This window comes from Sminthopsis crassicaudata, chromosome 2, assembly GCF_048593235.1.
Source record: "Sminthopsis crassicaudata isolate SCR6 chromosome 2, ASM4859323v1, whole genome shotgun sequence".
NCBI lineage: Eukaryota > Metazoa > Chordata > Mammalia > Dasyuromorphia > Dasyuridae > Sminthopsis > Sminthopsis crassicaudata.
The window spans coordinates 444,608,183-444,634,100 of record NC_133618.1 but is presented as its reverse complement, the minus strand read 5'-3'; the positions used below and the strand labels follow the sequence as shown (position 1 = coordinate 444,634,100).

At 37.3% G+C, this 25,918-nt stretch overlaps 1 protein-coding gene across 1 annotated transcript in view; it reads left to right on the top strand.

Annotated features, from left to right (window-relative positions):
* TOP1 (DNA topoisomerase I) overlaps window positions 1-25,918 on the top strand; it is a 106,332-nt gene that overhangs the window by 77,173 nt on the left and 3,241 nt on the right. The window contains exons 9-18 of the mRNA XM_074292657.1: window positions 17-132; window positions 5,281-5,402; window positions 7,142-7,264; window positions 11,370-11,557; window positions 11,962-12,106; window positions 16,785-16,928; window positions 18,068-18,253; window positions 18,726-18,794; window positions 19,311-19,425; window positions 20,581-20,708. Of these exons, the coding sequence (XP_074148758.1) occupies window positions 17-132; window positions 5,281-5,402; window positions 7,142-7,264; window positions 11,370-11,557; window positions 11,962-12,106; window positions 16,785-16,928; window positions 18,068-18,253; window positions 18,726-18,794; window positions 19,311-19,425; window positions 20,581-20,708 (1,336 nt within the window). The remainder of the gene's footprint in view (window positions 1-16; window positions 133-5,280; window positions 5,403-7,141; window positions 7,265-11,369; window positions 11,558-11,961; window positions 12,107-16,784; window positions 16,929-18,067; window positions 18,254-18,725; window positions 18,795-19,310; window positions 19,426-20,580; window positions 20,709-25,918) is intronic.

Sequence of the window (25,918 nt, the reverse complement as noted above, 5' to 3'; positions counted from 1 at the left end):
CCCCTCTCTTATAAAGGTGGGAAGAAGAGCGCTATCCTGAAGGCATCAAGTGGAAATTCCTGGAACATAAAGGCCCTGTGTTTGCTCCACCTTACGAGCCTCTGCCAGAAAATGTCAAGTTCTACTATGATGGTGAGTTGTTCAGGATTTGTCTGGGTTGTGGTCCTGAAGAAGGATGGTGTGGTGACCACCCCTCCACAGGGGGACAGAATTGGAGGTAGGATCTAATAAAATAATTTAGTATTAAAACAGTGTTGTGAAGAAAGATCTAGTTTATTTTGTTTACATTTTCAAGCACAGAAGTTGATCTAAAGATTATTTCGATGGGAATAGTATTTCAAGGGACCCTCGTGATAATGTTCTATTCTGTTCTATTCCATTGTGATCTCTTTTGTGAATAAATTAGTTGGGAAAACCAAACTTATGGCAACATATTTTTAGTAAACACAAATGCAGACATATGTTTAGAAAACATACAAGGAAAATGTCAAAATAACATGTCACAGGGAATGAACCTAGAATCGTACTGTCCTTTGAGTCCATGAAGGAATAGCAGCTTGAGCAAAGCATATGTATGCATCTGCTTCTGAGTTCAAACATCTTAGAAGTGACTTTTAAGGTCTAAACTCTAGAATTTGACCATCTTTGTCATAGACCTCTATAACCTGGGTGCCCTGGAAACAGTCTGAATCACCTTTTAGCAAATAGTTTAAAAAATTTGTTTGCTCTTAGGCCATATAGTACTTGAGGTCCCAAATGGGAGAGGGGGACTATTAACATGTTCCCCTCATTTGCAAAAGTGGACTCCCTATATTGCAGTAGAAAAAATACTACCTTGGTAAGACATTTTACTTGAGTTTAGATTTTGACCCCATTGCCTCTATGACATTGGGCAAGTCTTTAGGTTCCCTAGGCTTCAGTGAGCTTATTTGTGAAATGAAGGAGTTAGATTAGCCACTGAAGGCTATTCCAGCTCTGTGATCCCATGAGTGTTGGTCCTTCCATCTGGTTCCCCTGCTCTCCTCTCATCTTTTTTCAAGGGAAGGGAAGATCATAGAAATTGATTATGTCAAGAGGCTGTGTGTCAAACCACATCTCAGGCCACTGGTCCTGTAACACAAAATATCTAGATCAACAGAGTCCCCTAATGTTACCTATTCTAAGATACCCTAGTCCTAAAGACCTTGACCTTGCCACCCCTCCACTAACAGTACCCAGGTATATGGAAGGGTACCCATATATCAGGGGAAGAAGTAAGAATTATTGACATTTATATTATGCTTTCAGGTTATAAAATGTCTCATACACATGACCTAATTTGATCCTTTCAGCCATTCTGGGAGGTAGGTAACTACAGGTATACTCATGGTACCTGTAGTTTAGCAGTGTCCCTTAGGATTAATAGTTCTAACAAAAGCACGAAGCAGTATTATTCAAGGTTCAGTGCCAACATACTACTTAATTTCAATAAACAGAGGTTTATAATCTGAGACAATAATCAGCAATGGGTGAGATACATTTTCTGGTTCTAGCCTCTGCCTTGGCTTGAAGAGGCATGTATTATTCTTTGAGCTCATCATTTTTATTCCTAAACTTGCTCCTTCTTTTGACTGAACAGTCATTCACCCAATCTCCCATGCTTATATCACTGATGTTATCTTTACTCTTCTATTCAGTCAGTTACCAAATATTGACCATTTTACCTCTGCAACGTATCTTGGATCATTCCCTTCTTCTCTCTCCCTTCTCCCACCATCACCACCCACCTGAACTATAGTAATCGTTCCATTACACATCCTGCCTTTCTTCTCTATTTGGTCTAGTCCATCCAGATCAGTGCTGGATTTCTTAGGCATATACCTAATTATGTTCTCTGCTCAAAAATCTCCAGTCTCTCTTTTGTGTATGGAAGAAAGTTCACACTCTTCTGTCTGATATTAAAAGCTTGGATAGTCTGCCTTTTAGCGTTGTCTCATGTTCCTCCCCTCCATTCTTTCTGAGTGCCAGCCAAACTACTACTTTCTTCAGACACACCCTTCACTTTCAGACTATGGCTTTTGCCCACCCTTTTCCTCACATCTTTAGTAACACACTCAGTTTCTTACCTAAACTGATCACTGTGTAATAGAGTGTATTACATTTACTTGGTGCTTGTGTTTTATTCCCCATTAGCCTGTGAGCTCCATGCGGGCAGTTACTATATTTTGTCTAAACTTTGACTCACCTGTAGGTGAGCATAGTGCTCTGTACTGAATGGGTGCTTAATAAATGTTTGATGTAGTTTGGGGCTGCCTACTACTTCTGGGCAGCCCCACTTCTGGGACATTGCATCTGCAAGGATGCTATTCTCTTTTGATAATGGCTGGTTGGTCCATTGGCTACAGGAATGGTTGCAAACCCATGGAGCTGGGTACATGTTGAAAGACATTATTGGCATCTCATATGCAGGATGTTGATCTCAGGTTTTCCCTTTTTCCATAAGCTACATTCATATTGATTAAATCTCAGAATAAACTAGTAATTAATAACTGGAGCATTGGAATGGATCTCAATTCTTAGTTATGTGATAGGTAGCCAGGTATAGTTGGGATCATAATACCTGCAATACCTACCTCACAGGGATGTTGTGAGGCAAGCACTTGGCAAACCTTCAAATGCAGTGTGTGTACATACACATAAACACACACACACATACATACATATGGTTGTTGTTTTTACCGTAAAGTGATGAATTTACCCCATGTGAGAGCTAAGAGAAGCAATGATGGGGAGCTCCAATTAGATCCCCCCCAGAGTTGCTTCAGATAACAATTACATATTGCTCATAGCACTTTTTTGTGTTTTCAATGTGATGAAATCATGGTTTGGACAAAAGGGTTAGGTCTACCTATCAAACTTAATGAATTAGCATTATATAAAGACATTGGTGTCTCAATGTAAACAGTTGGCATATAATTATTTTTTCATCTATACTTCTTAGGAAGCAAGGCCAATATAGCATTCCCTAGAAACCTTCAAAAAGGTAGCCTTTCAAAGCACAAGTTTCCTTTGTTTTGGTAAAGATTTGCCAAAGAAGTGACTTTGGCTATGGGCTGGAAGTTGTTTTTAAATAGTCTCCTTTTTAAAAAGAGAAAATAAAGCTCCCAACTCAGGGCTTTTCTTTTCTTCCATCATACACTGAAATTACAGGATTAATTTTTGTTTGTGTTGATTCTGTAGTCAATTTGAAGTTATTTTCTGTTGGCATTTGATCATTGTTTATTGGTCTTTCTGATGTGTAACCGTCATTATGCCCTTTTCCACATGCTGCCTCTGCTTTGGCTCCATTTCCTATGGAGGCGTGAGATATTCTCAGCCCTTTTGACTAACTAGTACTTTGTTCTTCCCCCTCTGATTTGAGCTTATACGATTGTGCAAGCTCCACCTAGGGAAAAAGTCAAAACTGGTCTTACTAGTACTCTTGGGAAGAGAATTCTGAGTCATCTGTCAGATTTACCTTCCCAGAGAAATCTGCAAGGGAGCGAGGGCCCTGCCATGACTAAGAACATGAGCTCCTCTTCCTGAAGAGACATCAGGTTTTCAGCTCTGACTCAGCAGTTTCTTCCTGGATCTCAGTGCTTCTCCTGTTCCATAAATGATATCATTGCCAGGAACAGCCCTATCACATTCTCACTACTGTGCTACAAGGAACTATCATTAATTTTGGGAAGCTCATTTTAAACTCACTAACATTCCAGAGACTGGAGAAGTTGGAATATACTCCTGTGGCGACTTGGCTCTTTGACCCCTTCTAGTGAAGCTTTTTGGGTCAGGGCTGGCTATAACTGAGAGCACAGGCTTCAGTCTATGCACTTTAGCTGCAAGGTTTTTTTTGTTTTTTCCAACCAGAATGTTAGCATCCTGACCATTGTTTACATTGCCAAACAATCATTTACATATACAACCTGGGTATTACATTATTGTTTTTGTTGTTTGCTTGTGAATTTTTGCGTTGTTGAAGTTCTTTCTTATGTCTATAGTGATTTGTCTCCCACAGCTGTGTCAAAGGTTCTGTGGGTTATAGGCCTTTGGATTATTACATTTGGCTTATAGGATCTAAAAGTAAATTTATCTTTGTATGGAAAAGAGCGCCACCTTTTGGTCAGTTCTGAAGGGATGACTAATGATGACCTTTAAACAGGTTCATGTTTCTTCATTGTGACCTTGACAGGCCCACTCTCTGGGCCTGTTTTGTTCTCTGTAAATGGATGAGCAAGGTGATCTCTAAGGTTCCCTCTAGGCCTGACAATTTGTTATTTCAGACAAAAGAGTAGCCATATTCTTCTAAGGGCTGTAGCTATATCCTGAAATGTTATTCTTGTTTTCTGACTGATCTTTTTCTTTCTCCTGGACTTTGACTGAATTATAGCTAAATGCTATTCTTACCAAAAGGGTCTACACCACAATAAGGGGTTAAAGCAGATCATCCATGAATCTAAGAGAGTTCTATAAAATACATTTGTCAAGAAAATTAAAATTGACCTTTAGAATTTTCCAGAGAAAGAAATTGTTTCAAAGATGGACAATAAAATATCTCTCTACTAATAAATATGTATAAATAAAAATATGTATATAAAACTTATCAAACTTTGACTATCAGTCATTTAGTAAAATTGGTATTGCTTTAAAACAAAAATGGAATGAGGCAGGAAATCTGAGAAACTAGACCTGGCTCTGTAATTAATTACTTTGCTTCTGGCAAGTCTTGAGGGTCTTTCTGCCCTTGTATAGAAAGCAAAATAATTAGATGACCTAAGGTTCTTTTTAGCTCTAACCTTCTGTATACTGTTTGTTTACTGCTGGAAGCCCCAAGATAATTCCTCAATTTATGAAGTACCTCTTTGGTTCAAAATCTTGGGGAAAACATAGTTCCTGTCCTCAGGAAGCTCAGTCTGAATATTCAGTTGCAGAATGAGGGAACTATATTATAAATGGGAAAAAGATCTGAATTCATAATATGCATATTGGAAAAGATGCTTCTGTCATTTCCTGGAAAGAACTGCTTTTCTCATGTGAATCTGCTGAGTTTTTAGTCTCTCCCAAGGGGTTATATTGCCTGAATCAGCAGCATCAAAAGCCTGTTTCAGGGCTTTTAAAGAACTACCAAAGAAATGTGTTTGATTATAGTGACTTGGTCTTTAGAAAAGCCATCTTTGTCTCACAAGCCTTGGGAAAAGGGGTTTATACAGACAGTAGCTTTAAATTCTTGGCTAATCTTTGTTGGGAACATCTTTTCTCTAGGTAAAGTCATGAAGCTGAGTCCCAAAGCAGAAGAAGTGGCTACATTCTTTGCAAAAATGCTTGACCACGAATACACTACTAAGGATATTTTTAGGAAAAATTTCTTCAAAGACTGGAGAAAGGTATGTCTCCCACAGATTTTAGTAAAATGAAACTTTCAAATTCTTGAATATAGAATGGTACTGAGAGGTGAGATGAACTTGGAAAAAAATTATTCTCCATTAGAGCTAGCTACAATTACTTAAAGTCTTTATAACTTATACTGTGTGGTCACAGCAAGTCATGAAAATCTAAGGTTTGGAAGAATTGATTTTTTTGTATCAGCGAGAGAGCATGCCGAAGCCAGTGAAATCACAAGTCTATTGAATAGTACTGATAACTGACAAAAGTTCCCCAAAATTAGAGTGAAATTTGATTGGCCAGTGGAAAGAATCCTGCCTCTGGGGTGAGAAGATCTGGGCTCAAATCTCTGACTGACCTTGGGGCAAGTTCCTTCATGTTATTGAGAGTTCTTATCTGTAAATGAGGAGGTTGGAGCAGACGACCTGTGAAGTTTCTTCCAGCTGTAAATCATATAATCTTTTTATTCAATTTAATAGCTTTTAAAATGAACTTCTAATACTCAAGATCCTACACTTTGCCTTACCAGAGTATTGTTATATAGCTAACAATCTAATAATGGATAATTGCACATGTACAAAAGTAACTCTAATGCAAGATGGAATATCTTGTCTTAGAAGGGTTTTGTGAAAGCAATGGGTAGATTATGAGATACATATATATTTTCCCCCCCCTCCCCTGAGAAAATTGGGGTTAAGTGACTTGCCCAGGGTCACACAGCTCAGGAGTGTTAATGTCTGAGGTCAAATTTGAACTCGGGTCCTCTTGACTTAAGGGCTGGTGTTCTATCCACTGTACCACCTAGCTGCCCTGATTATGATTATATTAACAAAAATAGGAAAGTTAGAAGAAAGTGAGTGGGATTTGAAGGGAGAAGGTGGATTAGTTCATTTGGGGGCATATTCATTTTGAATATGCCTCTGACAGGACATCCAGAGTGAGGTGTGGTATGAGCTTAGAAACTGAAATCAAGATTTGAGAGATTTTTATATAAAGGTTGACAACTGAAGCTCTGAGAGTAAATGCCATTGTCAGGGAAGAATGAAGGACTAATCTTTGGTTAATAGCTATATTTAAAGGGGAATAGCAGGGAAGAGATTCTAGAAGTTTATAGGAGAATTAAATGTTGTCGTGCCTCATATGAGAGAGGAGATAAAGGTATTTATACCATATGGCCAAAGTAAGGCTCTTTAATAACAGCTAAGACAGTTTTGAGAGTTGCTGGCAGGTAATACAGGGAGAAAACTTCAATTTCTCTTATTGACTGCAGAAAAGAAATGGATATTTCTAAATTCTGAAGAGGAAATTTAATTTCCTCTTTATTGTGTTTTATTTGATTTTGCTACTTCTGCAGCTCAACCTTCGTCATATTGGACTGGGGCTTTTAGATGTTGGTGGCCAAGCAGTTAAATAATAACAAATTCACTAATTCTGAAATTTCTGAAAGCACCCTTGTTTAACTGGCTGGCATGTGAGCAGAAAACAGGTCTGCTCTAATCTTGGTGCTTGGTGTGCTAATCTCATATCAGTCTTAGAAACCATACCTGTACCAGAAATGTCTTAATTACTGTGTGGACTTGAATGTTATTAAACTGTATGTATTTTAAACTAAACTTTTCATTAATTCAGACTGGCTACCTCCCAGAGAACTTTTTTAAGTAAAATGGGGGAAAAAAGGAAATTATAATGTTTTTTCTTTCTTGGATCCTTTTTAACTTTCCCCATATTATCTTCCCATCAGGAGATGACAAATGAAGAGAAAAATAATATCACCAGTCTTAGTAAGTGTGACTTCAACCAGATAAGCCAGTATTTCAAAGCCCAGTCAGAAGCAAGAAAGCAAATGAGCAAGGAAGAGAAACTGGTATATTTTAAAAACTTTTCATCAATACTACTAATAATCACAATACTCTTCTGCATTTTATGATTCCTTTCTTCCCTTGTCCTCCTTCCCTCCTTTCTTTCTTTTCTTGAGACAGGTGTAAAGTTATGACTTTTTAAGAGTCTCACAAGCTAGTAATTGTTAAGTATCTGGGGCTGAATTTGAACTCATCCTCCTGACTCCAGGGCTGTTGCCCTATCCACTCTTCCATAATAACATTTAATTGGGAGTAAAAGACAAGACTATCCAATTCTACTTTGATTTTCAACTGATATATGTTTTTTTTTCAGTTTGTGTTACTGATTTTTCTTAAAGAGTGGTCTTCCTGGGGTCAGCTGATTAGAACAGTTTAAGTTTTTGTGCAGTTGTAAGCTATTAAAACTTTTGGAACACCCTTTTGGACTATATTATAAGAATAAACAAATCCTGAATGTCATATTCTTAAAGCATTATTTTTGTCAATACACACACACACACACATCTTCTTTGCCTTTGGAAAATACATCATTTTCTTTTAAAAAAAAAAAAAAAAAAGTTTTATTCCTGTCTTTTGTTTTTATATCTTATCTATTGCCTAACATAACCCTGTTTCAAAGAGCTGTCCCTTAAAACAGAATTTTAAAAGGGGGAAAGCAGTCTAATAAGACTTAAAAGCATCTCAACTAAGTTTGACATTATATGCATCATTCTATATTTACAGTCTTCTACTTCTGCAAGGTAATGAGGGAAGTAAATTTTTTTCTTTTCTAATTAAATCTTTTCTAATAAACAAACAAACAAACAAATTTGCAGCTTGGTTTCTAAAAGTATATATAAACTATAAGCAGTGTGGTAGTATTAATACTGCCCTTGTCTCCTAATGATCTTCCTTTCTTTATATTCTTTTCATTCTGACATCACTGTCACTACACTTCCTACTTTCCTTTGATTGAAATCCTCTACTCTCTCCCCATAAAAAAAGACCTTCTTTGTAACAAGTAAGTATAATCAAACAAAACTAATCCTTATCTTGATTGTCTGAAAATGACTCATTCTCCTCTTCTTTGGGAAAGATGAGAAACATGATTCATCATTAGTTTTCTGGAGTTGTAATTGATTGATCATTACATTTATTTAAAGTTCTTTCTAAGTTATTTTCCTTTCCAATATAGCAGTAATTACACAATTTGTTCTCCTAATTCTGCTTATTTCATTTTGTATCAGTTTATATAAGTATTTTTGTGTTTCTTTGTGTCATTATTTTTCATTATCGAAACAATTCAGGTAGTCTCTGGGGGCTGCTTAGTAGAGATTTTTTAAAAATGAAAATGTTTTATTGGTCTTTTAAAAAAACAAAAATCCGGCTTCCTAATGATTTTCTTCCTCCCAAACCTAATTGGTCTATAGAACTTTTCCTTTCACAATGAAGTAGATTTAAACAAAACAGATTAGCCCATTGCCAACCTAGGTTTTAGAATTATTCAAAATGAGATTGATTTTTCTTATTCTTTCCCTTCATTCATTCCTCATCCTGTAATTTTTTCTGATAACTCCATAGGCTCTTCAAGAGAAGGCCACAAAGCAGCCCACAACTTCTCTAATAGAAGCCCAGACACCACAAAATATAAATATATTAATCTATCCTTAGAAAGGGAAAACACTTGGCACTGCAGGCACACAAGCTCAGCAATTTAGTATGAGAAAAGAGGTACTTGATCATTCCTGAGTTTAACAATATATATTAAGACTTGACTTTACTAATTTGGCCAGCAAGACAAATCTGACATTGGAGAGTTGGAATTATATTTGGCTTCCTTCCTGTAGTCAGGCCTTTAAGAAGGGCAGAGCAACCCATGATTTGCTCCAGGATGAGAACTGTGGGCTGATAAACACATTTGTACTTCTGTTTTGAGGAGAGAGGTATGGGAAATCAAATCTGGGTAGTAGGGGAGGGACAGGATTATAAGAAGAAAGAGTTGATTGAAGATTGAAAGGAAGGGCTTCTGCTAATGGAACGCCTAAGTTCTGTCCTGGGATTCACTGGGCAAGAGAAAAGAGGGCAGAGAAAACATGAGTGATAGGTTCTGAGCTCTGGCCCAGCCTAAGGAGTAGAAATGGAAGTCAGGTCCTGTTCTAAAAGCAGTAGTGCATTAAGAGGCATCATACAACATATCTTACCGCCCAGGAGGCAGGAGTAGATCAAAGAACAGAAGTAGAGTACAGTTGGATCAAAGAGAGATGGAATTTTTTTTCTTTTTTTCTTTTAAAAAAAATTTAAAACCATGCATGGATAATTTTTCAACATTGACTCTTGCAAAACCTTCTGTTCCAAATTTTCCCCCTCCCCTCCTCTCCTAGATGGCAAGTAACCTAGTATCTGTTAAACATGTTAAAATATATCTTAAATCTAATATATGCATACATATTTATACAGATATCAGGCTTCACAAGAAAAATCAGATCAAAAAGGGAAAAAATGAGAAAGAAAGTAAAATACAAGCAAACAACTCACAAGAATGAGAATGTTGTGCTGTGATCCACACTTAGTTCCCACAGTCCTCTCTCTGAGTGCAGATGGCTCTCTTCATCATAAGATCATTGGAGCTGGCCTGAATCATCTCATTGTTGAAAAGAGCCATGTCCAGAGAGGTAGAAGTGGGAAAAGGAAAACTATTCTTTGACCCATTGTAGAGATCCATACTTTCCTTAGAGTACCTTTCCCTCTTTTTTCAGGGATTTTTTTCCTTTCCTTCAGAGATTTGTCCTTTCAAATGACTTTTGTTTTCCCTGAGTCCGTGAACCTCTATTTTTATATTTTGATAATTTTATTTCAAGGCGAAGTGAAGTGGTGGAAATCTCTGTTCAAGCCTCTAATAACACTAACTCTGGGTTGCACAGTGAGTCTATGAAATTTAAACTCTTGACTCCACTCTCAGTTAATCTTCCTTGAGCTTAAGAAAGTAACTTCCCTGATTGGGGATACCATTTTCTTTTTCTATAAAATCCAGGAATTACATTAAATATTCCCTCTGACATATTAGGCATTTATAGGATTTTAGTGATCTTAGCCCTCTTACCAAAGGATCTGTTACCTCCTATTCCTACCTCCATTTTTTAATAATCAGGTTTCCAGAATGCCAAAGATAGTGTAATTTTAGCATCCAGATAGCCTGATTAGTTAAAATAGGAAGCTCCCCAGTAATGCTCTTTTGCTAAGAGGACAAATTAAGACTTTTCATGAATAAGTGATTGGTATCCCAGGGTCTCTGCCCCTCCCTTTTGTAAGGTTCACTACATCCACCCAACTCAGATGCCCTTTTATATAGTTAGCTCTGAGTGCTTTGTGGGGCTTGTCCCAGATATAAAAATTCCTTAGTAATCGCTCTGCCTCTAGTGATACATGGACATTGGGATGTTTCACTGACTACAATGTAAATAGGAATCACTGAAAAAATGAAGTCTGGTCAATGAAAAGGGAAATATCTGTGGTGTGACAAAATGTTATATTTAGAGCCAGGAAGTCCCAGGCAATGCTTAGCTCTGTAACTGGAACAAAGTTTTCTTATCCAAAAAATGAGATTAATAATGTTATTACAATTTTTATTATAATAATATCTTATTTCATAAGCTGCACTTTATAAATCTTGGCATACTATAAAAATGTATAGTGCTCCATATATTTATTAAAATGTCAGTAAATTATTGGCAAAAAAAAATAAATGAATAAATGAATGAAATAAAAAATAAATAAAAGAAATGATTCTTGTAAGTAGAAGTTCAAAGCAGTCCTATTAGAAAATCTGTTTTCTTTAACCCTAAGGGGTTTGGGGGCGGAGGGGTAAGATGTAATCTTTATTCCAGATTCTCTTATACCTTTTGGGTAAGACTCTAGATAGAGGAATAAATTATTCCAAACTTTAGTCATTGAACATCACTTGTATCATGTGATAATTTTGAGTTCAAATTAATGTTTTAGTTGCATTAATTTTTTAATTGCTTTTTAAATCTATATGTGCTTTTGACCTGTAGGCCAGTTGACAAAATATCCTAAAATATGACTCGAGTCTGAGTCTGTTTTTACTATTTTGTTGCTATTGTTTTTTCATAGAAAATCAAAGAGGAAAATGAAAGGCTATTGAAAGAGTATGGCTTCTGTGTGATGGACAATCACAGAGAGAGAATTGCCAACTTCAAGATTGAACCTCCAGGTCTTTTCCGGGGCCGAGGCAACCATCCCAAGATGGGAATGTTGAAAAGGCGGATTATGCCTGAAGATATAATTATCAACTGTAGCAAGTGAGCACAGTCATCTTTGACATTCTCCTCAAGTGCCTAAAGTGGTAAAGAGGAGATAGTGGTAAAGTGGCAGGAGAGGAAATGGGAAGGTTTGCTTTACTGGGGTAGCATATAGCTCTTTGAAATTGTCCAATGTAACAAGAGTCTAATTGGAAATGTTAATTTAATTTGTGCAAATAAGACAAACACATACATACATGTTACACATGTATGTTTTGTTTTATGTTTTATATACACACATATATATTATTATATTATTACATACAAATATATAAAATTCCCTCTCTCCCTCCTCCCTCCCCTCCCCCCCCGACTTTTTAGGACACAGTAATCAATAGATTTAGAAAGGAAATTATTATTGATTACCTCTCTTTATTTAAATGCTTTCTTATTGTCCTCTGTAGAGATGCCAAGGTTCCTCCTCCTCCCCCTGGACATAAATGGAAAGAAGTTCGACATGATAACAAGGTTACCTGGCTGGTATCCTGGACTGAGAATATCCAAGGATCCATCAAGTACATTATGCTGAACCCTAGTTCACGAATCAAGGTAACAGAGCATTTGGAAATAATCATCATAGCCAATGTGTGTGTCTTTGTGTTGGGAGGGAGCCTGAGCATATAGGAAACTTCTCTTAGTTTTTGAAGAAAGCCTCTCACGTATTAAAAAAAAAAAAAAAAAAAAAAAATCTTTAACAGCCAAGAACACCTCACAGGTTTACTTTAGCAACATCTAGAGGGATGGATCCCATTGCATAGAACACCCCATGGTATGTAGATATTTGATTATAATCTTAAGTTCTTATTGAGCAGCACCTCCTATGTGCCAAGCACCATGCTAAGCACTGGGAATACAAATACAAAGAGTAAAACAGTCTCTGCTCAAAGAGCTTACAAATGAATAAGGAATACATACAGTATAAATTTTTTTTTCTTTTTTTCCCCAATACCGTTGGTATTATTTTCCAAATACTTGTAAAAATTGTTTTCAATATTCATTTTTGTAAGAGTTTGTGTTCCAAATGTTTCTCTTTCCTTCCCCTCCTTCCCAAGACAGCAAGCATAATCTGATAGAGGTTAAAATATGTGCTATCCTTTTAAACTTGCAATATAAATTGTTAAGTTTTTAACTAATAATAGACTTTATATACATTTTGGAGGAAGATGGGTTTTCTTAGATATATATACAAAGAGAAATTACATTCCAGTCATGAGACACTAGAGATGAAATGTTATGTGTGAGGAACAAATAGAAGTTTACTGAATCACAGAGTAATATCCAGTGAGGCTGAAAGGATAGAGTTTGTTTTATCCTAGAGGCAATAGGGAACCACTGGAGTTGATTGAGTAATGGACGAACATGGTCAGATCTGTGCTTAACAAAACTCATTTTAGCAGCTATGTGAAGAATAACATTATCTAGCCCAGGAAGTTATGGTGGCTTTGTAAGTAGAGGACAGTAAAGGAAAGAAATGTGAGATGTATTACAGAGGTAAAAATGACAAGATTTGGCAATTGATTGGGTAAATGGAGCAAGGAAAATGAGTTATGAGCTGAGGGTAATGTCAGGGTTACAAACCTGAGAGACTTAAGAGCAATGGTGGTACAATTACGAAAATAGGGAATTTGTAAAAGGGGTAAATTTTAGGGGGAAAGTAATGAGATTAATTTTTTAAATATTGGGGGAGAATTCTTAACCAAACAACTGAAACGATCACAAAACATAAATTAGATAATCTTATTATGTGAAACTGAAAATATTCTGCATGTAAAAAATCTATATGGCAAGGATTGGAAGGGAGCTCTTGAGAAATTCTTTACATCAGCTATCTTGTTCTGATCTGATGGTCTAAGATTTGCAGAGAATTAAGAATAATGCATAACCTTAAGTTATTCTCCAGTGGATATGTGGGCAAAGGATATGAACATAGAAGAATTTGTTGTTTACTTGTTTTTCAGTCATGTCCAACTCTTTATGCCCCCATTTGGAATTTTCTTGACTCAGATACTGAGTGGTTTGCCATTTCCCTCTTCAGTTTATTTTATAGGTGAAGAAATGAGACAAATAGGATGAAGTGATTTGAGCAGGATAATACAGTTAAGTGTCTAAAATCAGATTTGGACTCAGGTCTTCACAACTTCAGTCTCATCACTCTATGCATTATATCACAATAATAATAAATATGAAAGCACCAAATTGCTACTAATAATAAGAAAAATTAAATCAAAACAATTCTGTTTTTAGGGTTTCATCTCACAAGTAGAAATTTGTCAAAATGACAAAAGATGGAAATAGTCAAGGTTAGAGGAATTGGAAGAGGAGAATAACATTAATATACTTCTAGTAGAACTGTGAATTGGTCCAAACCTTCTAGAAAGCAGTGAGAATTAATGCTTTTAAAAAGTGAATAAAATATTCCATATTTTTTGATCCAGGTATCCTACTGTACAGTCATCCTAACCCAACAAGAAAAGTCTTTCATGGGCCAGTATATTCATAGCAGCACTTTTTGTATAAATAATGCACTAGAAACAAAGTAGATACCCATCAATTAAGGATTGGCTAAAGTTCCTTTCATTTTAGGGAATGATAAATATGAATTAAATATAAATAGGGAAGGATTAAGGAAACACTTTCATCAACTGATAGAAAGAAGTAAACAGAACTAGAAAAAACACACAATGACTATAATGTCCCTAACTTAGATGGAAGACAAATAATAAATGACAATCCCTCCCAAGTGCTTCTGGTGGATTCTTATGCAGAGGAGATGTTCAAGAACAATAAACTAATAGTGACTTCAAAATTAGGATTTGGGTCCATGAAAGCCGTGTAAACTTCCTCTGTACCAGGAGTTCTAACCTAAAGTCTGTGAACTTTGCTGTTGTTTTTTGTTTTTGTTTTTGTTTTTTATAAATTTTTGTTGATTTTTGTTTGTTTGTTTGTTTGTTTTGTTTTTATATTGCCTAAAGTTTCTCCTATATTGTTTCCCCAACCCTTCTCAGATAGTCATCTCATTTTACAAAGAAAAAATTTTCATTTTTATTTACTGTTGTATGGAAAAAGTGATAAAATTTATTTTTAAAATATATAATCATATCCTTTTTTTATGACGGGAAAAAAATTATTTGGGAAGTCCTGTGCTAAATGAAAGAATATTTTAAAAGAAAAAAAAAACAAACAAGGGGGAAAAAAGTAAAACTGATCAATACATTGGAAAAAAAATTCTGAAAATACATACAGTATTCCACATCAGTGGACTTCAACCTTTACAAAAGAATTGGATATGGTGTGTCTTTTCATATTTTTGTGTCTTTCCTTTTTTGGAGCCATGCTTGTTCTAGGCAGTGTTCACTTTGAATTGTTTTTGATTGTTGTGTCTACTTACGTTATTATAGTCTTTGTTTTTTTTTTTTTCCTGTTGTTCTACTCACTTCACATGGCATCACTTCATATATGCCTTTCCATGCTTCTCTGAATTCATAACATTCATCCTTTTCATTAACTTTTTAAAAAATATTTTTATTGTATTTCAGGGCAGTTGGTTTTCCTTTATGATTCAAGTTAATAGGTTTCCTCAGACTACCAAAGAAATCCATGATACAAAAAAAGATGCAGAATTCCTGCACTTAACTCTTATCATTTATTTGGCACTTAACTGATACAAATATTTTGTCAAAGGGCCCTATCTTCCTGACTAGACTGAGTTCCTTGAGAGCAGGAAGAATGTGTTTGTTTCCTTATCTCCAAGCCCTGTCCCAGGCCTTCTACATTATAATCACTCAGCCATGTGTAAGGAGGAAGAACTAAGAAGCATCTTGTCATCCACATTTATATTGATTAAACCATTTTTGTTTTGGGTACCTGATTTAAGATCTGGAATGCTGGGATGGGGTCCAGAGAAGAATCAGGATGATAATTATAAGATTGGAAAAGGAGAAGGAAAACAATATTCCTAATATAAATTGAACACTTAGAATAATCTAGCTTAATCCCAAAGAAGAGAGGAGAAAATATTCCTTTATCCTTCCTTTATAAAGGTGAGAGGACACCAGATGTAGAACATTGCATATTATGTCAGCTTTGGCAATTATATTGGCTAATTTTACCAAAGTCCTTTTTAAAAAAAATCTCTTGGTACAAAGGACGGTTCTCTGGGAAGGGGGAAAGGAAAGAAATATTTCTGCATCACAAAAAAAATAATTAATTTGAAGAATTCAAGAAGCATGAACAGACTTAACATGAACTGATGCAAAGTAAATTAAGTTAAACTAAGAAAGCAGTATACACAGAGGCTGCAATAGCATAAACAGAAACCACAAGCAAGTGAAACTAAATATTTGACCACTTTAATAGGTTTGGCCTATCCTAGGCCCAAGTGGGGGACTATGAGTGTAGAATATTGCTCATATTGTCAGATACTGTTCATAATTATTTGCTTTTGCTGAATTGCTTTTCTCTCTCTCTCTCTTCCCCCCCTCCCCCAAATAACATTTGTTACAAGGAACAGTTTTCTAGGGAGGAAAAGAATGAGGAATATATTCAAAAATGAAGAGAACAAAACAAAAGATTAGCAAAAAAAGGTTTTAAGAAATAAATGAAAGCATGAATTTAATAACCTCAAAATTGTACTACAGAATGCCTTCAAATAAGGAGGTCCTAAAATGATTAGCTTTACATGGGAATTGTTTTTACACCCTATCTCGTGCTATTTCTTTGGCCCAGCTTCTTTGTCTTCCTGATTACACTGAGTTTCATAGAATCTAATACCTGGAATGAAGCTACTTTCAGGGACTCTGGCCCTGTGGCACATTTATATAATGCTTTTGACTATGTAACAAATGAAATGGGAATGTTGAGATACTTGATACCTTCTGTGATAATTATGGCAGTATTTCATTTGGTACAAGTTGGATACTTTTTTCAAAATATGAGGCATTTTACAGAGATAAAGCCAGTGACTTTATTGATAGATGAAGGGCTAGATTTGATAATCCCTTTATGATAGTCTGAATTCTCAACTATCTCATCTGCCATTTGCTTTTTAGTTTGGCTCCATTCATTTACCAACTCAAAGGATCTTTTTGATTGGAGCCCAAATGCGTTGTCAATCTGAGGCTTTTTACCTGGGTATTAACTCCTCAGATGCTTGGCTTGAGCTTTATTCAGAAACATTTTTTATTCCTATGACTCTTGGCAGTAAACTCCTGGGATTGTGTCTTTGCAGGGGGAGAAGGATTGGCAGAAGTATGAGACAGCCCGTAGATTAAAGAAGTGTGTAGACAAGATCCGGAACCAATACCGAGAAGACTGGAAGTCCAAGGAAATGAAAGTCCGACAGAGGGCTGTAGCATTATACTTCATTGACAAGGTAAAAGGCATGCTGACATGGAGACTAGGAAGGGACTTTTCCCCTTTTCCTTTTGCTTTTTTTTTAATCTTGCCCTAGGTAAAGGGCCAATTGTCAGCCCTATCCCAAGTTTTTCCAGCCAGCATTAAAAGATATAATCCATATAAAATAATGAAGATGAATGGGAAATTATGTAATTACTATCTCAAAGAAGCCAGTTCTTTCCTGTAGCATCTTATAGTGAAAGGCAAAGTCATTTTGCCTCATTACTCTGCTATTTATATTCCCATACTGGCTATAGTCACACACTGCATAAAATAGCCCAAATCAAAATTGTTTTATTAGAATGTTTCTGCTGTCTTATAATCAAGCCTCATCATAAAGTTGTGAAACCCTGCTTAATACTGTCTTAGAGCATTTTTCCTTTGAAACTAATGGGCCCAATAACATTTTGCTTAACATCTTGTGTAGACAGGGTTTGCCCATGGCAAACCATTTCAAGTGAGCATGGTTGTTTGTTTAGAATTCCAGGCTTCTCAAATCTTAAAATTCAGCATGGGGCAACATCTTATTTGTAGCCTTATTTTGAAAAGCCAGATTCAGTCTGTCCCTTTTTAAAAATTACACATATTAGTGACAAAAAGCAGTAATTGAGTTGTCGGAATTAAGTTATAAATCTCTCCAATCTCTATTTTTTCACCTCACAATACAGCAAGTTTTTAACCTGTAGCTATTTTTCAGGGGATCCATAAATTTAAACATTGATCACTGTCTTTCAGTATGATTACTTTCCTTTGTAATCTTCTGTTTTGTATTTTTATAAACACAATTCTGAACAGAGGGCTATAGGCCTCAACAGGCTGCTGGGGAGTCATGAGAGGCGTCTGATACACAGACACAAAAAAAGTTAAAGACTGAAGCAGTAGCAATACCCTGTTGGAATATTGGAGGATTCTCAGCTGAGGGAATAAAGTGTACACAATCGTGGTATATGGGAATTCCAAAACTATCAAAAGGAGAGGAAAAGGCTTCCCTTTTTAAGTCTCATGACATCTCATTCTAGCCTCCACTTTAATTCACATTTTTCACCTATATATTTTTCTTTCTGCCAACTCTTCTCCCTTTTCTGTCCCCTCCAATTCTTGCTGCCAAATCTACAGCTTGCTCTGAGAGCTGGCAATGAGAAAGAAGAAGGAGAGACAGCTGATACTGTGGGCTGCTGTTCCCTCCGAGTAGAGCACATCAACTTACATCCAGAAATGGATGGCCAGGAATACGTGGTTGAGTTTGATTTCCTAGGAAAGGATTCCATCCGATACTACAACAAGGTCCCTGTTGAGAAGAGGGTAAGCAATCATGGTTAATGTTCCATGGCTTCAGAAGGGAGTGACCTTAGAGCCATAGAGTATTCTTATTTTATGTCTTTTAAATCTCTTTTCCTTATTTTTGTCTCCAAGGATAAGGCAACAACCTGTTAGCTTCATTAATATGCAGCAGAATGTATTTCAGAGACTTTAGTATTGCAGTGATTTTAGTTCAGTGCAAAGCTTTCACACATGAAGTTCAGACTCTTAGCAACTCCATCCATTTTTTTATATCTGCCCTTCAAGAAGCTTTTCCCAGTTACCCCTTCTGAGCCTCACTTGTGGTCATTTATCTAGAAAGCTATTTAGGGGCCCCACTACCTAATTGTACATCTCTAAGAAGGTTTTCTGATGTGCCTCAGTGGATGACCCCTTACAGAGCAAGGTTCTAGGTCAGGGCATGATGAATATGTTGATATTTTTAGTATATTCTTATACTCATATTTTCTTTTAGGTTTTTAAGAATCTTCAGCTATTTATGGAGAACAAGCAGCCTGAGGATGATCTTTTTGATAGACTAAATGTAAGTATATTCAAGAGTTAAGCTGTATTGTGAAACTCCTGCTAGGGAGCAGCACCTGTGGGTGACTTGGGTCAATCCACTTTGTTCCTCAGCTCTGGAAGATTGGAGGGTTCAGAAACAGCCCAAGTGAGCCAGCTTTGGTGCCAATCTGTCCTTTGTTCAGAGTATTCCTAACTCTTTTTGTTAGTGCAGGCTTTGGCAGCCTCTCTTAATCCTTATGCAGACCTGAGCTTGAAATTCTAGACCTGCCTTTAAGTTTGTCTAAACCTGAGATGCTCTAGTTTCTAGGTTTTTGTTGAGAAAGGTAGACTTTACTTTTTCAGCTTTCAGATGGCTAGTCCCTAATTTTCCATCCAGCAGGGGGCACTAATTGCTCTCCTCTGCTTGTGTTTGATCTCATTGGTCCCTAATAGGAGTAAATTGTATTGGTATGTGGGGGAGATCTGGTGCCTTGAAAGTAATCAAATGGTATTCCAGGGCCAGGGTTTCAGCTGAAATTCTCAATTCCTCTCCTAGACCAGTATCCTCAACAAACACCTTCAAGATCTCATGGAGGGCTTGACAGCCAAGGTTTTCCGTACGTACAACGCCTCTATCACGCTACAGCAGCAGTTAAACGAGCTCACTGCCCGTAAGTGGTCCCCTTCTGAATAGAATGAACACAGTATTGGGTATCCAGCACACTTGGCTCATCGAAGCCCAGCCGTGCGGGCGCATATGTATAGGGGTGTGTGTGTAGGGGGGGGGGGGTCCATGTTTGGAGAAGCTCAGAGATTGATAAGTCCTTCACTGACTGCTGGCATCGTTATTCCCTAAAGGGCTGGCACAGCTCTGAAAAGGCTTTTTTTATATACGTTGTTACAAAGCTCTCACTCTGGTGAAGACATTGTGATATGATGTCCTTTTGAAATTGGAGAGCAAGTGGGGTTGTCATGGTTACTAGATGGAGGAGGTGGCAGCAACCTTTCCCTGAGGTTTTTGCTATATATACTATTTTCCCCTCATAGTTAGTTGTATTTCCCAAAAACCAGCTCCAAAGGGTATTTGCTAGTACCTCAAAGCAAATCATTGCCAGATTTTAATTACCCCCCATAATCTGCAGAGTGGCTTTAATGTTTTACATTATAAAGGAGTGGTCTGGTGAGTTATCATTTGTAGAAGAGACAGCTTAGTTTGGGGGCCAGAGTTTCAATAGCTTTTCAAGTGTTGAGGTCACCTATAGAGACATGCTATTATTGCCTTCAAAAAAGGTTCACCAGACATGGCCTCTTTTCCATTTTATGTAACTTTTTTTTTTTTTTTTTTTTTTTTTCCCCCCCGAAATGAGAGAGTTGTAGGCTTGATTTTAAAAAAATCTGTAGACTGAGATTCTTGTCATGTTTTTCCTGGTCTTTTTTCTGGCCCAGCTGCAGATTTTCCATTGATCCTTTAAGGAATGGGAAGAATGGTGCTGGTATGGGATTGATAGGTTTTTTTGGGCTTTAATAAAGGTGAAGGTATAAATAGTAAGTTCTTAACCATCTAGAGTCCATCCTCTAAAGCCTTTCCTCCTCAGTTCTACATCCGCTCCCCCAATCTTCAATAAAAGGCCAACCCCGAATGAGCTGGCATGTGGGATTTCAGGTAGTATTTTAATTTGTTATCATCCATCTTCATGACCTTGATTCCGAGGGTCATCTCTCAATCTTTGGAATGAAATAAAAGCCAATAAACTGAGTGGGGTAGAGGCAAACTAGGATGTCAAAACCAAATTCTCCAACTTAAGATGGTGTTTATTCTTTTATAGCGGATGAAAATATCCCAGCAAAGATCCTTTCTTATAACCGTGCCAACAGAGCTGTTGCAATTCTATGTAACCATCAGAGGGCACCACCAAAGACTTTTGAGAAGTCCATGCTGAACCTGCAGACTAAGGTAAATTGCTTCAAATATCTTGTCTTCAGTAGCAATACCCCAAGGGGGCAGATGGGAAAAGCTTACAAATTAGGACCTTTGCAATACAGAATCAAAAAATTTTGCTGTGGTGAAAACTGGTCTAGAAGGAAAAAACAAATGCTATTATCTGAAAATACACAAAATGTACAAGTGGGAGAGATTAGGACTGCTGCCACAGGTTGAAAGGAAATTACATCTTGGACACTATAGATTTCCCTTTTTCTGTATAGCTATTACGAGAAGATAGCATCAGTAACCTGTTGAGGAAGTGGTATGTTATATTCCTTATAACTTTTGTAACTGAATGGACACAGAAAAGGAAGAAATGACTTACTCACCGCTTTTTTCTATGCTTCTGGGCAGTTGCTCTCAAACTGGTAGCTTCAGGCACCACATTTGGAGGAAATAGCTGTCTACTCTCTGGAGGGGGCTGGCCTTTCCTGACCTGGGCAGATTGGAAAAAACCTCAGGAGAGGGTGGTTTGATAGCCACAGTCAGTTCTTTGTCCATACCAGAAATAAGACAAGATTACTTTTACTAAGAAAATTAATGTTAATTTGGGATACAGGCTTTATAAAGCCTACTTTAAATACACAGTCCTGATTCAATTACTTAATCCCAGAATCTGAGAATTGGAAGGGATCTCATGACTACCTACTCCAACCTTTCTTCAAAAGAATCCTCACTCTGAGATACCTGACTAACATCCAGGCTCTACTTACAGACCTACAAGCAGCCCTCTTAACTTTTAGATACCTCAGAATACTAGGAAGTTAACTTAGAATGTGTAACCTTGGATAAATCACTTCAATCCAGTAAGCATTTATTAAGCACCAACTATATGCTGAACCCTGAAGATACAGAGGAAAACTTTAGCAGTTCCTGTCTTCCAAGAGCTTGCATTTAGCTCAGGTATACAGCAGGTAAACAGGTCATCAACATCAAATAATTTTAGATAGTTAGAGAAATAAAAATGAGGTATATCAGGATATGATATGCTTCACAGAGATGAGACCTGAGCTAAATTAGCCTTGAAAAAAAGATAAGAATTTTTTTTTTTTTTAATTTCAAAAATGTAGAAAAAGAATACGTTGCAGACATTACGGAAAGGTTGTGCAAAAGTAATGCCAGTAACAGCTGGAACATACAATTCAGGGAATAGAAAGTGGGCCAGTATGACTGGAATGCTTCTTGTGTAGAGGAGAGTGATAGAAAATTAAAAAGTCTGGAAAAAGTAAGTTGGAGCCAGATTGCAATGTTTTTAAATGTAGCCTGCAAAAAATGTACTTTGTCATAAAGGCAGTTGAAAACCAATGAAGATTGTTGAGTCAGAGGGTGACTTGTTCAGACCTGGGCAAGAGTTAAAAATGACTGTCTTTGGGAAGCTGGGAGAAATGGTGGTACCTTCAGCCTTAACCTCTCTGGCCTCCATTCCCTCCTCTATAAAATGAGGTCTCTGCTAGCTCCAAATCCCATGGTTCCTTTTGCTGCATTGCAAGTGTGGCTGTTTTCCTGCTCCACAAGCAGTTGCTCTCCGTCTCTTTTTCCTTCCTTTCCTTCCCCTCAACTTGCCTTCTCTTAAAGTGGGTGATGATTCCTGTGGTAAGGCTCATTTCGAACCCCAAGATGATCTCAACTAGTGCAGTGAGGGTTTCTTTTGTGTACAGCCTTCAGTTATCCTAGCTTGGCCTCAACCAACATGTATGTTAGGGCAAAAGCCATGGGTAGTAAAATGTATTTGATGATTCTATTTCAAATGTCCTTCACAATGCTGGGCCCTGTTTTTAGCCTTCAGTATTCTGTATGTGTCTGGAGGGAGACAATGAGCGGTTTTACAAGCTGCCTCCCCAGGCCCCTGAGTGATGTCTTGCTCTGTTCTCTGGAGGTTACAGCTGGTAGAGAGATCAGCAGACTATCTCAGGAAGTGGGCAGTTTTCATTCCAAGGAGAGAGTGATTATATTTGATACCATTTCTGTGCTGCTCGCCCAGTTCTTGGCTTTAACCTTGCCTGTTAGTTTCCTTCACAAGCTCTTTTGAACTTGGAATCACTTAAATAACTTGGCATATCTGCCAGGTTATTCTGGGATCATCTTACATTTGCCCTGGCCCTGACAAAAGGGCCTGTGAGCCTATTGAGAATGTCAGTGCTGAGAATGCCAGGAGTGAGTTGGAAGTAGTGGCGTGTCACTGATGGAGAGAGCTAATCAAAGTTAGTGGGCTGCAGGTTAATTATAGCTGGAAAAATGGAGGCCCAGATTTGTCCTTGGCTATGCTACTTTGCCCATCCCCCTCCTGACCCATTTCTGCCTCTCCCCTCTGCCAGCAATTCCCGTTCTGTCCACTTCTTTCCCCTGGCCCTGATTGGGTTAGAGGCCATAATCACACCTCAGCCATCTCCGTTAGATCTCTCTGTGAAGCATCTTGGGCCAGGAGAGACGGATTAGAGTGGAGCAACAGGAGCCTGGAATTGTCTCAATTGTTAGGAGAGAGGCAGGGTGTCCCCACTGCTGCCTCGTCTCACTCCATCTCTACCTTGGGACTGTTCCCTTCATCCTGTGATGGTGTAGGGATGGGGAGTAATCACCAGCTAGATCAAATGCTGGGTGTTTTAAGTGCAATAACTTCACATTTTTCTAGCTATTTTTTCTCTGTTTTAAGTACCCTTGCATTGCCAGGACTCTCAAGGCTTATGTCTTGTGTTTTGTCTGGATCCTCCTCTTTGTGAAGAGTTGTTTGCCATCTTCCCTGGGACCTGGAAATTTAAAGGACTGTACTTGTCTGGGTTCCCTCTGTAAAAACCCCGGGTCATTCTGAGGGTCTGTCCTTGGGCATGCTTTGGGCCCAGTGAGAATCCTTTGTCTGAGCAGCTCTTGTTCCTTGTCCCTGAGAGGTTCTGTGTTTCTCATTCTTGAGTTGAAGAAATCTTATTCAGATGAATTAATAGCTAACATTTATACTGTACTTACTGTTGCCAGGCATTGTGCAGAGAACTTTATAGTTATTTTCTTAACCCCAGGAGGGAGGTGTTATTATCATCCTCTTTTTATAAATAAGACCCCTGAGGTCAACAATGGTGAGGCGACTTAGCCGGGTTCACATAGCTAGTGAGTATCTGAGGTCGGATTTAAATTCGGGTCTTCATGACTAGCTATTTATGACAAGGAAGTTCAAAATCTTGGTTTTCTTCCAAGGTTTAAGTCAAGTGCTCCCTTCTTCCTGAGGCCTTTCTGGAGCTATTGTCTTCTCCCTCCAAATTACCTTTTATTTACATTTTCTATTAATTTATTTTACAAACATTTATCATCTCTCCTACTACTTCCCCTAATTGCACCAAAAAAAAACCCCACAAAACTTGTAAAGTATACATAGTCCATCAAAACAAATATGTTTCATTCTTTATTAAGTCCATCACTTCTGGCAGCAGGTAGATGGCCTACTTCACCTTTAGTCCTCTGGCCTGGGAGTTTATCATTGCATTCATCATAGCTCTGAAGTCTTTCATAGCTGTGTTGCTTTATAATCATTGCCATTGAATTAATTGTTTCTTAGTACTAGTCACTTCACTCTATATCAGTTCAGAGAGGATTTCCCTCTTTTCTCTAAAACTGTTGATTTTTGTCAGTTCTTATCCATTCCCCAATATGAGAACATTTTGTAGTTTCCAGTTTGGGGCAGCCAAATAAAGAGCTGCTATGATACGGGGAGGTGAGGTATAGATCCTTTTCCTAATCCTTTAATTCATCGTTCATTGGAAAATGCATAGGCTTAAAAGTTGTATCATTGGATCAGAACATACTTCCAGTATGGCTTCCAGATTGGCTAGACCAATTCACAGCCCTGTCTTTATTATTTTATATTTTGTGTGTACTTGTGTAAAAAGGCAGGATATCATGGCCACTGTTCCTGGTCCTAGGACCTGGAAGCCTTGAATACACAGACTTTGTGTTCTTAGCAAATCAAAATTTGTATCCATGTTAGATATCTGGGTAGCCCTGTAAAACATAAAAGGCAGAACAGGAGCATTGGCAGAAGGAACTCCTTACTTGGGCATCTTTTTAAAGCCAGTAAAACATTAAGGGGGATATATGTGAGGAAGGGTATATTTTTCTTATATGAGAAAAAAGAACTATTTCCTTTTGTCTTCATATACCCACCCACTGTTCCAGCACATAGTAGGCACTTGGTATATATATTTGTCTCTTGTTGCTTGGTTTTGGTAATCTGAGACTTTTGCTGTGATATACTGTTATCAGCCAATTGTTTGCCAAAAGTTTTCGTTTCTTTAACTCTCCTTTTCAACGTTTTCCTGTGGTCCTTCAGAAAACAGGTATTGAGACATTAATAGTCTGTCTAAGGTCATGGCACTCATGTAAAATTTAGAGCCTAGATTATAAAAATCAGAACCATTCCCCAATTGACAAGTGATCAAAAAATATGAACAGTCAATTTTCAGATGAAGTAATCGAAGCTGCCCTATGAAAAATGTTCTGAATCACTATTGATTGGTGAAATGAACATTAAAATAGTTCTGAGGTACTCTCTCACACCTATCAGATTGGTTTATAATAGGACAGGAAGGAGAAATGACAAATGCTGAAGGGGGTATGAGAAAATCAAGACATTGATTCACTGTTGGTGGAGTTGTGAACTGATTCAACCATTCTAGAGAGCAATTTGGAACTATGCCCAAAGGACTATAAAATCATGCATACCTTTTGATCTAGTAGTGCAACTACTAGATCTGTATCCAAAAAGAGATTTTTTTTTTTTTTTTTTTTTTTTTTTTAAGGGAAAGGACCTATATATACAAAAGTACTCAGTAGTTCTTTTCTGGTGGCAAAGAATTGGAAATTGAAGGCGTGCCTATCAATTTGGGAATGGCTGAACAAGTTGTTGGTGTGATTGTAATGGAATACTATTGTGCTATAAGAAATTATGAACAGAATGCTCTCAGAAAAATCTGCCATGACTTGTATGAACTGATGCAAAGTGAAATGAATAAAATTGGGAGAACAGGAACAATATTGTAAGATGATCAGCTCTGAACGATTTAGCTGTTCTTAGCAAAGCAATGATCCCATGCAATTCTGAACATAACTTAGTGGTGAAAAATGCTATCTATTTCCAGAGAAAGAACTGATGGTATCTGAATATAAATTAAAGTATGCTTTTTTGAAATAGCCTTTAT